At 44.6% G+C, this 14496-nt stretch overlaps 1 protein-coding gene across 1 annotated transcript in view; it reads right to left on the bottom strand.

The window, feature by feature from the left end:
• The window catches only part of LOC311111753 (neural-cadherin-like), a gene marked incomplete at both ends in the record, with an annotated part of 182747 nt that overhangs the window by 66670 nt on the left and 101581 nt on the right, over nt 1-14496 (bottom strand). The window contains 7 exon segments of the mRNA XM_084154568.1: nt 2730-2916; nt 4866-4993; nt 6147-6396; nt 11721-11888; nt 12606-12778; nt 13117-13287; nt 14009-14177. Coding sequence (XP_084010694.1) covers nt 2730-2916; nt 4866-4993; nt 6147-6396; nt 11721-11888; nt 12606-12778; nt 13117-13287; nt 14009-14177 — 1246 coding nt within the window.

The following is a 14496-nucleotide window of genomic DNA, read 5'->3' as shown; positions in this document are numbered from 1 at the left end:
ACAAAACAAGCCACAACCTCCAACTTTTTACGCCTTTCTGAGTCTGACGGAGGAGAGGAGAAGGAGGACATATCTGTTGGGCAGATCCAGCCATCGTCAATTGGTGTGTCTCCTCCTCTCCTGTGTTCCAGACACACACAGAGAAGCGTGGAAAGTACGCAGCATCAATACCGTGACAGATTGCTCTTTCCTCGTAAACACTGCTATTGCATCAAGGTCGTGTTTACAACCCTTCCTCAATTCTCCTCTTTTCTTCTGTCTAGTCGTCTTTCTTTTAGTTTTTTAACAGCTGTCATCGATCACAACATCGCCCTACTCCTAGGCTCCTCCGATTTCATTCAGTATATTCTTTAGTCGAGTGAGTGAGAGGGATAGAGAAATTGAGAACGTGTGTGTGTTTGCATGTGCGAATGTGTTTTTTCCCCACGATTCACACCTCCATGTCAGTATGTTGTATAAGACAGGCTGTAGGTGCCAGTTGCTGGGAGATAGGGGGGAGGGAGGGTTGAGGACCCTATAGAGACTCATTCTACATGCTAAGCAACAGAGCACTGTTCTGGGAGGAGTCTCCATCACTCTGAAGCCCCTAGTCGTCCCTCATCTTTATATCATCCTCATCTAACATTTATAGCACTGCAAAATCACTTTTTTTTTACTCCCTGCCTTTTTTATATTTGAGTGGTGTTTACGCTGTCAGAAATGTCATTTAGGGCGAAGCTGACTGAAAGCAACTTTTAATAATCTATGATAATATGAATGAAAAAAACATTCTCCATAAGACCTTGTCTGGTTGTTCATCAGCAGGTGTAAGTCCCCTCTGGGAAGAGATAAGCATATCTGGTGGAGAGAGAGATAGAGGATCCCTCCCCACCAGTGAGACAAGCCGCAGCTCAGACTTACAGTGCCATGCAAAAGTATTCATCCCCCTTGACGTTTTTCCTATTTTGTTGCATTACAACCTGTAATTTAAATGGATTTTTATTTGGATTTCATGTAATGGACATACACAAAACAGTCCAAATTGGTGAAGTGAAATGAAAAAAATAACGTATTTCAAAAAATTCTAAAAAATAAATAACGGAAAAGTGGTGCGTGCATATGTATTCACCCCCTTTGCTATGAAGCCCCTAAATAAGATCTGGTGCAACCAATTACCTTCAGAAGTCACATAATTAGTTAAATAATGTCCACCTGTGTGCAATCTAAGTGTCACATGATCTCAGTATATATACACCTGTTCTGAAAGGCCCCAGAGTCTGCAACACCACTAAGCAAAGGTCACCACCAAGCAAGCGGCACCATGAAGACCAAGGATATCTCCAAACAGGTCAGGGACAAAGTTGTGGAGAAGTACAGATCAGGGTTGGGTTATAAAAAATACCCGAAACTTTGAACATCCCACGGAGCACTATTAAATCCATTATTAAAAAATGGAAAAGAATATGGCACCACAACAAACCTGCCAAGAGAGGGCCGCCCACCAAAACTCACGGACCAGGCAAGGAGGGCATTAATAAGAGAGGCAACAAAGAGACAAAGGATAACCCTGAAGGAGCTGCAAAGCTCCACAGCGGAGATTGGAGTATCTGTCCATAGGACCACTTTAAGCCGTACACTCCACAGAGCTGGGCTTTACGGAAGAGGGGCCAGAAAAAAGCCATTGCTTAAAGAAATAAATAATCAAACACGTTTGGTGTTCGCCAAAAGGCATGTGGGAGACTCCACAAACATATGAAAGAAGGTACTCTGGTCAGATGAGACTAAAATTGAGCTTTTTGGCCATCAAGAAAAATGCTATATCTGGCGCAAACCCAACACCTCTCATCACCCTAAGAACACCATGTTCCTTCATCGGCAGGGACTGGGAAACTGGTCAGAATTTAAGGAATGATGGATGGCGCTAAATACAGGGAAAGTCTTGAGGGAAACCTGTTTCAGTCCTTCCAGCAGGACAATGACCCTAAGCATACTGCTAAAGCAACACTTGAGTGGTTTAAGTGGAAAGATTAAAATGTCTTGGAATGGCCTAGTAAAAGCCCAGAACTCAATCCAATTGAGACACTTTGGTATGACTTAAAGATTGCTGTACACCAGCGGAACCCATCCAACTTGAAGGAGCTGGAGCAGTTTTGCCATGAAGAATGGGCAAAAATCCCAGTGGCTAGATGTGCCAAGCTTATAGAGACATACCCCAAGAGACTTGCAGCTGTAAATACTGCAAAAGGTGGCTCTACAAAGTATTGACTTTGGGACGGGGGGGACGGGGGGGGGGGGGTGAATAGTTATGCACGCTCAGGTTTTCAATTTTTTTGGTGTTATTTCTTGTTTGTTTCACAAGAAATAATATTTTGCATCTTTAAAGTGGTAGGCATGTTGTGTAAATCAAATGATAAACACCCCCCAAAATCTTAAAATTTTAATTCCAGGTTGTAAGGCAACAAAATATGAAAAATGCCAAGGGGGGTGAATACTTTCGCAAGCCACTGTAAATGACGTCTTGAGACTGCAATCCAAACCCAGCCCTCCTACTGTACTACCAAGGCCTGTCAGAAAATGGAGCTCATTTTCAAATGTATTTGAATGTATTCAGACAATGCACACAGTGTATTCCTAAGTCGTCACAATTTGATAAGGCTTGCTACTGTGTGCATACTGCATGCATTACTGTTCTCTCTCTCATCCTCCAGCCCTGTTGAGCTGATGAGCTAGCTGATCTGAGCTGGCCTCACCTGAGTTGGGCTGTCCATGTTTCCCAGGTCGGGCTGACTCCCAGCCGTCCACTGACTTGACCTCCAGCAGGTAGGAGCCTTTGGTCTCACGGTCAAACACGGCCTCTGTGTAGATGGAGCCCAGCTCAGGGTCAATCCGGAAGTACTGGTAGTCCCCACTGCGGTCGTTCAGCAGGGAGTAGGAGATCTGAGACAGACAGCGAGAGAGAAGGAGGAAGAAGGGGGAGCAGGAGGCCAGGGTAGAAGAGCATGAAGAATGAGGTTAAAGCGAGTGGCATGGAGAAGGTGAAGGGTATGGATGGAGTAAGAGTGGAAAGAGAGGAAAGGACGTTGGAGATACACGAGGGATGAGTAAGAAAGGATGGACGTGAGAAAGACAAGGAAGATAGAGTTACAGAGTAAGGATTACCAAAGATAGGTGAGTGAGACAGGGGAGAGAGAATAATAGTTTTATTCAAACAGCAGAGTCTCTCAAAATAGTCTAAAACACCATGCATTTGATACATTTATCTCTCTATTGGGGTGGATGTGTGCACACGTACTTATTTAACCAAACTTTAATTAACTACTCTGGAGCAGACAGACCTCATTCAACTCAACCACATGTGACAATATATTTCTATATCAATAAAACAAAGCTACGTTGTTATAATTCGGTTTAAAGCAGGAGACTGAAGTCTATTCACCAAAAAATAATGTACCTAATTTTAATGTTCAAACTGAATAAAAGCATTCAACAGCCGCAGGAAGTTGTTCAGTAAAATTCATTGAGCTAGAGGATGGAAACGGCGTGGGTCAGAAAATAAATGGGGTTGTACAGGGGAAGAGCAAAAATTAAAGGCTGAATTAAATGTAATGCCATAATAAAAAGGTTGGCGGGGTCAAGTTATGGGTAAAAAAAACAGACACATTTAAACAGGCGTGAAATATAATTTTCATATTCACGTCCACCAATGATACTCATTATCTAAATGTGGGCCTGCATGGTATCTATGATTCAGCCTGCCTCAGAGAGCGCAAGCAATTAAGCAGCCAAGGACACTGTGCATGCAAACAACTGAGTACATTTTATGCACCCCTTTGTGCCGATAGCCATGGTGTCCTCGTACTGAGAATTCAATTATGAGTAGACTACCCGTACTGTTTGTGTGCGTGTGGGAACGTGTGTGTGTGTGTGCGTGCATGATTATGTGTGTATAGAGATCAAGACAGAGATCAAGAAAAGCAGCATGAAATGTAGACGATGCAGTGAGTGTGTGTGTATGCGTGTGAGAATGTGTGCGCTCAAGTGTACCTGTTTGCGTGCGTGCGAGCAAGCGTGTGCATGTGAGTGTGTCTTCTCAACACTTGTGTCCTTAATAAGCTTTTACTGCAGTGGGCTAAATCAGGGTCACACAGAGTGTTTCTTGGTAGTCTTAAACAAATCTAATTTGAAACAGAAGTATACACCTCACTCACATGGTTTTGGGCTTAAAAAAAAGGCACCTGTACCATGTTATATACAGTATAGAGTTGAAATGGATTACATTTTGAATTTGCATTCCAATATTACACTTTAAATACATCACAGAAGACTGAAATATAACAAAACCGTTTATTATAGAATCAACGGATTTTCAGCGGTTAAAAAAAATATGTTTATTAATTTTGAAATTATGAAAAATATGAATAACATTCCACCCATGAGGCCACTAGGTCATTTAACTGCAGGAAAGGGGGGAGCTTCAGTATGTGTGAAGTGCTGTATTGTACGTTTTATACAGGAAGCTGAACCGAAGTACAGATTTTATGGCCAGGCTACAGGAACACTCTCCTACTGAACTATGGACTATAGATGGGTTTTTCCATTTTCTACCTTCGGTATAAGACTCCAAGGTGAAATGAAAAGGGGAATTGCTACTGTGGGTTTACACTTGAGTGGTTTCTGGTCTTATCCAGTTACATAGTGGTGGATTGTTCACATGGATTTAAAGTAAAAACAGTGGTCGACAACACTAGGCCTGGAGTTCCGCAAATACTTAAGCTTTTCTGAGAAATATATCAGAATCAGGACCTGCATTCACAAAATGTCTCAGAGTAGGAGTGCTGATATAGGATGGTTGTTTGTATTTCCATTATTCCAAAGCATTCCGTCACCTTTCCGTTGAGTCCCAGGTCCAGGTCATTGGATGACACCTGCGTAACAAACGTCCCCACCTCTGCCCCCTCTGTGACCGACGCCTCGTAGATGGACGAGGTGAAGAAGGGAACATTGTCGTTGACATCTAGCAGAGAAAAACACCAGCATTATCCGTCATCATTTGGCTCAGTATTTTCTCAGTGAAAGGGTTTCATAAGGAGCAGAGTGTCTTTCAAGCAGCAGGCTGTAAAACAGGGTGGCAGCAGACTCCATTCCGCGTCTGTTAGTCTCTGTGGCTAAACATTTGTTGACAGAGATGAATGTAGACCTTCAAACTCCTGGAGATGTATTGAACAATTTCAAAGACCTCTTTGTGACACTTGAGAGCTCTCTCTATTTTTCACCATTCAACCGTTTCCACAGAGAAATAATACAAACAGCTTTTAGAGTCATTTATTTAACTCATTTACCACTTTCTTAGTTATTATAGAGAACTATCACAAGAACTTTACTAGAAACTTCAATAAAATGTTTTTCTTCAGAAGATAACATTTCAGGATAGTTAGTCCAAACCCCAAAACTATAACGGCTCGGATGCATTCAGAGATACGATACACTTCCATGTTGTATTTTCTTCAGCAAATGTCTTAATCTATGAATTAAACATTGGTCTTAAATCCATTACAACCCTCTCCTCCCCTTCTCCCCCTCTCCCTTCCTCCTTTCCAGCCCTCCCTACCTCCCTCCATCCTCTGGAGAAGACTGAAGGCTCACTTATTAAGACAGATAAGGGAGAGGAGAAGGAGAGGTGAAGGAGTGAGGAGGGTCTGGCCAGATTAATTATGTCTCTCTGGTTTAAGACTAACTCTCATGAATGATAGAGGGGGGAGATGGAGTCTGGGTTTGAGGGAAGGGGGGAGGATAAGAGGAGGGAGTCTGGGTCTGGGCTACGGTGGGAATGAAAGCTATTTTGGAATGGAGGGTCAGGGGTGGGCTGAACTGCAGTAATAAGCCGTGGTAATGGGAAATTAAGCTCGGATCAGAAGGCTGGAAATCAACTAAATTTTTATAAAAATCCCAGTACATCATGCTTTCTGAGGTTAGTCTGGAGGAGAGAGAGAGTCTGGAGGAGAGAGAGAAAGAGCGACAAAGTGAGAGCAAGAGAGCGAGAGAGCGAGAGAGAGAGCGCGATGGTGGTATACAGTCAGTGTTGAGTCAAGGCTGCTGGAATGGAAGTTAAAAGGGATAGTTAAGTATTATGGGTTGTTATATGAGCAGGTAGTACTGATCTGTCTTACCTGTGATATTAAGATAGACAGTAGTGAAGGCTGCCAGGGGGACTGCAGCCACATTCTGAGCCCGGACCCTCAGTATGAAGTTCCTGGTGGTCTCATAGTCCAGGGGCTCAGCCACCAGGATGGAGGCAGAGCCATCCTCACGGTTAGGGGTCAGGTAGAAGCGTACAGGCATGTTGGTCTCCGGCACCATCCCATCCTCCAGGTTATAGGTCACTCTAGGGTCCCCCAGCGGAGAGGTGGCCTTGATAGTCTGGGGTTCAGAGAGGAGACAGAGACAGGGGAAACTGAGGACACTAGCAGTCAATTCACACCTCTGTGACTCAGCTTTAGGCTTTAGGCGAGGCCGCCTGCAAAACAAGCAGTTCTACAGATCAACTACAACCTACTGTGGCCCATAAAATTTTCACATAAGAGTAAAATAAATATCTTGCTGATCACTTAGAACTCCAAAGAAAACCTTAGCACTCGCTCTCTCCCTGTTCATTTCCCCTCTCTCACACTCTCTCGATCACTCTCAGTGAAATATTAATCTGCATTTTTAATAGCTTATAAAAGATAGAGAGAAAATTCTGTAAATTAATTTTCAATGCGTTAGTTTAAAAACTAAAAGTAAATGCCTATGAATAATCCAGGACTCGTGATTGCCAGAGCCTGGCTTGTAGAAGTAATGAAGCGTTTGTCTTAAAATAGAGGCAATGGGGGATGAGCCTGGACATGGGCAGGGAGAGGGGGAGCTTTGGCTGGAGTAAGTTGCCATGAGGATGCAGGGCTATCCCAGGACACAGCAAGTGCCAGAGAGAGGGAAGATGGTTGGGAGAGTAGGGATGGAGGTTGAGCCCTGAGGGAATTATCTACTCTCGTTTTTGCTGTAGACTGTAATAGCTTGGTGTCCATATAGTACATCATAATACGCATTACTGTGCATTACTGCAGAGACTGGCTGTAGTGACATGGTAAATGCAGCTAGTGTCATCCAGTGTTGTGGTGTTTGTACGGTACAGTGTAGTAAGTCGTAAAGAAACCGCTTTAATATTAGATCAAACAAGTCTACTCCATGATGCTTTTATTTGCTTTGAAGCCCTGTGAAAATACTGGTTCACAGCTCAAAATACCTCTCTCAAGTTACCAGCCCCATTTCTGTAATACGTACCTATCCTAATGTGTGTCATCATGTCCTAACCTCCCCTTAACTCACCTTTCTCTAACCCCATGTACCTCAGAATACCTGTTTCATGTTACATCTGCCATACTCATCCTAATTTGTATTCCATCATGATTCATGTCCAACTCTGCCCTAAGATAACATCATGTCCCTCTACCTCCCCCAGGACATATTTTATTTATTTATTTATTTTATTTAACCTTTATTTAACCAGGTAAGCCAGTTGAGAACAAGTTCTCATTTACAACTGCGACCTGGCCAAGATAAAGCAAAGCAGTGCGATAAAAACAACAACACAGAGTTACATATGGGGTAAAACAAAACATAAAGTCAAAAATACAACAGAAAATATATATATACAGTGTGTGCAAATGTAGCAAGTTATGGAGGTAAGGCAATAAATAGGCCATAGTGCAAAATAATTACAATTAGTATTAACACTGGAATGATAGATGTGCAGAAGATGATGTGCAAATAGAGATACTGGGGTGCAAATTAGCAAAATAAATAACAATATGGGGATGATGTAGTTGGGTGGGCTAATTTCAGATTGGCTGTGTACAGGTGCAGTGATCGGTAAGGCGCTCTGACAACTGATGCTTCAAGTTAGTGAGGGAGATAAGAGTCTCCAGCTTCAGAGATTTTTGCAATTCGTTCCAGTCATGGGCAGCAGATAACTGGAAGGAATGGCGGCCAAAGGAGGTGTTGGCTTTGGGGATGACCAGTGAGATATACCTGCTGGAGCGCATACTACGGGTTGGTGTTGCTATGGTGACCAATGAGCTAAGATAAGGCGGGGATTTGCCTAGCAGTGATTTATAGATGGCCTGGAGCCAGTGGGTTTGGAGACTAATATGTAGTGAGGACCAGCCAACAAGAGCGTACAGGTCACAGTGGTGGGTAGTATATGGGGCTTTGGTGACAAAATGGATGGCACTGTGATAGACTACAAACATGCCCTCGTAAAATTTGCTGAGTAGAGTGTTGGAGGCTATTTTGCAAATGACATCGCCGAAGTCAAGGATCGGTAGGATAGTCAGTTTTACGAGGGCACGTTTGGCAGCATGAGTGAAGGAGGCTTTGTTGCGAAATAGGAAGCCGATTCTAGATTTAACTTTGGATTGGAGATGCTTAATGTGAGTCTGGAAGGAGAGTTTACAGTCTAACCAGACACCTAGGTATTTGTAGTTGTTCACATACTCTAGGTCAGACCCGTCGAGAGTAGTGATTCTAGTCGGGTGGGCGGGTTCCAGCAGCATTCGATTGAAGAGCATGCATTTAGTTTTACTAGTGTTTAAGAGCAGTTGGAGGCTACGGAAGGAGTGTTGTATGGCATTGAAGCTCGTTTGGAGGTTTGTTAACACAATGTCCAATGAAGGGCCAGATGTATACAAAATGGTGTCATCTGCGTAGAGGTGGATCACCAGCAGCAAGAGCGACATCATTGATATACACAGAGAAAAGAGTCAGCCCAAGAATTGAACCCTGTGGCACCCCCATAGAGACTGCCATAGGTCCAGACAACAGGCCCTCCGATTTGACACATTGAACTCTATCTGAGAAGTAGTTGGTGAACCAGGCGAGGGAGTCATTTGAGAAACCAAGGCTATTTAGTCTGCCAATAAGAATGCAGTGGTTGACAGGTCGATGAAGACGGCTGCACAGTACTGTCTATTATCGATCACGGTTATAATATTGTTTAGGACCTTGAGCGTGGCTGAGGTGCACCCATGACCAGCTCGGAAACCGGATTGCATAGCGGAGAAGGTACGGTGGGATTCGAAATGGTCGGTGATCTGTTTGTTAACTTGGCTTTCAAAAACTTTCGAAAGGCAGGGCAGGATGGATATAGGTCTGTAACAGTTTGGATCTAGAGTGTCACCCCCTGTGAAGAGGGGGATGACCGCGGCAGCTTTCCAATCTCTGGGGATCTCAGACGTTACGAAAGAGAGGTTGAACCGGTTAGTAATAGGGGTTGCGACAATTTCGGCGGCTAGTATTAGAAAGAAAGGGTCCAGATTGTCTAGCCCAGATGATTTGTAGGGGTCCAGATTTTGCAGCTCTTTCAGAATATCAGCTGTCTGAATTTGTGTGAAGGAGAAGAGGGGGGGGGGGGGGGGGGGGGCATGGGCAAGTTGCAGCGGAGGGTGCAGAGCTGTTGGCAGGGGTAGTGGTAGCCAGGTGGAAAGCATGGCCAGCCGTAGCAAAATGCTTGTTGAAATCCTCGATTATTGTAGATTTATCGGTGGTGATAGTGTTTCCTAGCCTCAGTGCAGTGGGCAGCTTGGAGGAGGTGCGCTTATTCTCCATGGACTTTACAGTGTCCCAAAACTTTTTGGAGTTAGTGCTACAGGATGCAAATTTCTGTTACAGGATGCAAAAAGCTAGCCTTTACTTTCCTAACTGCTTGTGTATATTGGTTCCTAACTTCCCTGAAAAGTTGCATATCGCGGGGGCTATTCAATGCTAATGCAGTACGCCACAGGATGTTTTTGTGCTGGTCAAGGGCAGTCAAGTCTGAGGAGAACCAGGGTATCTGTTCTTAGTTCTGTATTTTTTGAATGGGGCATGTTTATTTAAGATTGAGAGGAAATTACTTTTAAAGAACAACCAGGCATCCTCTACTGAGATCGATATCCATCCAGGATACCTGGGCCAGGTTTTTTTTAGGAAGGCCTGCTCGCTAAAGTGTTTTAGGGAGCGTTTGACAGTGATGAGGGGTGGTCGTTTGACCGTGGACCCGTTACGGACGCAGGCAATAAGGCAGTGATCGCTGAGATCCTGGTTGAAGACAGCAGAGGTGTATTTAGAGGGTAAGTTAGTCAGGATGATATCTATGAGGGTGCCCATGTTTACGAATTTAGGGTTGTACCTGGTAGGTTCGTTGATAATTTGTGTGAGATTGAGGGCATCTAGTTTGGATTGTAGGATGGCCGGGGTGTTAAGCGATAAAGTTTGGGCTGAGGCTAAACAGATAAACAGGACAGGGTACCGTGTAAAGGAACAGTCCAGCAGGCATCAGCTGTGCAGCTGAGTCATCATAAGGTCCAGTGAACAGCAATATGTGAGTCCGAGAGCAGTTCGAATTGGTGCTACAGCACAGCGAGCAGGAAGCACGGTTGTTGTTTGCGTGTGCTAGCGGGCCGGGGCTAGCAGATGGATCTTCGTGGACGTCGCAACGGGAAGCCTGTTGAAACCACAGACGATTACGCAGACCAGTCGTGATGGATCGGCGGGGCTCTGTGTCGACTCTAGGAGATCCTGTCCGGTTGACAGAGAGGTAGATAGCCGGGAGATGTGCCTGACTCAAGGCTAGCTCAAGGCTGATTAGCCAACAACAACGTTCATTTGGTTGCAGCTAGCTAGTTGCGATTATCCAGTGTTAAATGTCCAGTGATTCAGTGATTCCGGCAGAAAATCCGATAGGTTCTGGGTTGATAACGCGCTGTGCAGACAGTGCAGACTGGTTGATAATAGTCCAGGCTAGAGCTGGCTGGTAGGTAGTGCAGGCCACGGACAATGGTGAAAAAACGCTACCGGTGGCTAATAGCAAGTAGCTAGTTAGCTGGTTAGCTGGCTACTCCCGTCCGGTAGACAGCGAGGTAGATAGCCGGGATATGGGCCTGCTCGAGGCTAGCTATAATAAATATAATATAATATGCCATTTAGCAGACGCTTTTATCCAAAGCGACTTACAGTCGTGCGTGCATACATTTTTGTGTATGGGTGGTCCCGGGGATCGAACCCACTACCTTGGCGTTACAAGCGCCGTGCTCTACCAGCTGAGCTACAGAGGACTCACGGCTAACTGGTGCTTGCTTCGGGGGCAGTGGTGATTAGCCTACGGCAACATCCATTCGACATCCATTCAGTTGCGGCTAGCTAGTTGCGATCCGGTGTTAAGGTCCAGTGATTCAGTTATTACGGCAGAAAATCAGATGTTCTGGGTGAAAACCGCTAATGGTGGCTAATAGCAAGTAGCTAGTTAGCTAGTTAGCTGGCTGGCTAGTTTCAACTGGAGATTCTAGATAAAGGTGAGTAAATAATATAATCTGTTCCACATTGAGTGAAGCGGGTTGCAGGAAAGTATATTTAGTAGAAGGATGAAAAGTGTGATAGGGACATATATACGTAAAATAAAAAAATAATTTAAAAAAAACAGGCTATTTACATGGACACACAAGAGAACACGACCGCACTGCTACGCCATCTTGGAACTTCCCCATGTGTATGTTGAAACATGATGACTTGATCTATTTCTCCCCACATTCCACCCATACAGTATCTCTGCATCCCAAATGGCACCCTATTCCCTTTTTAGTGCATTACTTTTGACCAGAGCCCTGTTGTGCACTACATAGGGAATAGGATACCATTTGGGACGTAGCATGTTTGTCCTGGTCCCATTTTACCACTATGGGTGTGTCCCTGACGGTATTCTCTGGGATGACCACGTCATAGCTGTCCCTGTCCCACTGCGGAGGCTGGTTCTTCACGTTGGTGATGGTGACGGATAGCTCCACCGAACTGCTCCGGTTCCCCCCGTCCGTAGCAACTATCTCCCGGGTGATGTAGGTTCTCTGTAGTCATAGCAACAACAAAGCTGTCACATGACACACGCTGACTGAAATAATAGCAGTTTAGACAGGGGTGAAGGACAGTTAGAGAAGCAAGGAAACATAAACCCTCCCAGTGATTGTGTAGATTAGATTACAGTGAGATGCATGTCATGCAGGATGACAGTGTCAGGGAGTGTCACAGGGACAGGGACACACGCTGGCTGTATTTGACTCATGCTACTGGATATTGGTAGAACATTGGTAGTACTGGGTAAATGTAAATGACACTGTCTCATCACGGGTGACTGATAGAATGCTACCAACAGTGTTCTGCTGATAGAGGAACTCTGTAGTCATAGCAACAGCTTTCCTAGGAGCACTCATAACAAAAAAAAAATGCATGCTAACACCTCCTCACTACACCAGGCTTCCCATTTTCTGCTATGTGATAAAACATTCTCCCCTGAGGAGGGACATTTACAGACTAGCCAGCGAAGAAGAGAGAAGAAAACGGCAAAAAAGCTCTCTAACATTAGCTTGTTAGATTTGTGCTAGCTTATAAAGACTTTTAAAAATACATATTAGACTTCCTCTATACTCTCAATGAAGTTGGAAATATTATCTGTAATGAGTCTCATCTCAACCAATGAAACCTGGGGCAGGTGGACTTGACGTACAGCTGAGATGGGTTATGGTTGTGTTAGGTTTAGTGTTATGGGTTAAGGTTGTGTTCCTGACCTGTGAGATGGGCTGGTTGACGTAGACCCAGCCTGTTAGGGGGTTGACCCTCATGTACTCTGGCTGTTCTTTAGACATGGAGTAGGTGACGGCAGCATTGGTGCTGTAGTCATCGTCGTGGGCGGCCACACGCAGAAAACTGGTACCAATCATTGTGTCCTCCCGAAGGAAGTCTGTGGGGAAGACAACACATCATATTCAATTGGCCAAAGAAATTCTGAAAATTAGCTCTGCTGATTGAACTATGTCTTGGAAAGATTAACAAAGATGGGATGTTGTCAATAAAACATTAACAAGGTAGACATGATCAGCAAATACTACTGGATCGATAATAAGACTAGACTAGATTATGTGCATATGTGTGTGAGTGCGTGTGAGTGCATTCCCATGTGCGCATAGGTACATCTGTGCTTTTGCATGTGTATGTGTGTGTGTGTGTGTGTGTGTGTGTGTGTGTGTGTGTGTGTGTGTGTGTGTGTGTGTGTGTGTGTGTGTGATCCCCAGCACTCACACTCGTAGCGTTGGTTCTCAAACTTGGGGCTGTTGTCGTTCTCGTCGAGAATGAGGATGTTGAGTTGACAGATCCCTATGAGGGGGTCTGCTGCCTGGTCCGTAGCGGTCACCGTCACCGCGTACTCCCGCTGACGCTCACGGTCAAACTTCCTGGACGTCACTATCACACCTGAGGGAACAGTGTTATACAGTGGTTGGCATGGCAAACGGACAAAGGCAGACCGGACACAACATTTTCTCTCAAATTCTATTACTCTAGGCTAAGTTTATGATGAAATACTGAATCTGATGTGTTATGTTAGCGAACGTAACGCTATGTAATTACAGATCTCAATATACTAATGAAGTACGTGCGTACACTGTAATTGATGTGCTATTAAAGTTTATGATGAAATGTTTGGGGTTTTGGAAATTGCACTTGAATTAAATCAAAGTCATTCTGAGGATTCCTCACAGTTCATGCAAAGCCAATCCCTCTCCTTTCACTCCTTTCTCTCCTCTATAAAGGTTAATGATTGATGTCCACTGAACAGTTACATTTCATAAAGCAATTCATTTCTAAAAGAGGGCTTGTGGACATTTTTTAAACGCTGTCTTTTCTTCTCATTTTGAGTGCTGGCACATTTTGAAAGGGTGTCATTAAAGTGAATTAGATTGAACTTTGGAATTCATAAAATACTTCAAGGCAGTTCCAAAGTGATCCAGAGAGGAGGAGGAGAGAGAAAGAGATAGAGAGAGAACGAGACCATCGAAAGAGAGGGAGACTGAGAAACATTAGCGAGAGCTGCAGAGACTTGTAACCTTTTCAGTACCAGATGACATAAAGCCTAAACACTATGGGGATGCTGCTAGGGTCCACAACCAAACAGTAAAGTTGGACTGTACTGTACCTGTGTCTGGGTGGATACTGAAGGCAGGCACAGTGCTGTCTTTGTGCATGAATCCATAGGTGACTCTCCCATTAGAGCCCTCGTCTGCATCTACGGCGTGGACCTGGAGGACAAATGTTCCTGCAGGCTGGTTCTCCAGCACCGTGGTCCGCTCCCGGTACTGCTGGCACTGAGGGGGAAAGGGGGAGAGGGACAGGGATAGTGGGAGAGAGAGAGAGAGAGAGAGAGAGAGAGAGAGAGAGAGAGAGAGAGAGAGAGAGAGAGAGAGAGAGAGAGAGAGAGAGAGAGAGAGAGAGAGAGAGAGAGAGAGAGAGAGAGAGAGAGAGAGAGAGAGAGAGAGGATGGGTAATGGAGGAATGCCAGTTACCAAATGACAGAGGGAGAGAAAATAGGATGCATAGAAGGGGATGAAATGAAAGAAAAAGGTCATTCAGTATATTCAGGACATGTGTGGAGGGAATGGAAGAGAGAGGGATGGGAGACAGTTA

The sequence above is a fragment of the Coregonus lavaretus genome (assembly GCF_964263955.1).
Source record: "Coregonus lavaretus genome assembly, chromosome: 37".
Classification (NCBI taxonomy): domain Eukaryota; kingdom Metazoa; phylum Chordata; class Actinopteri; order Salmoniformes; family Salmonidae; genus Coregonus; species Coregonus lavaretus.
This window is presented reverse-complemented; position numbering and strand designations above follow the sequence as displayed.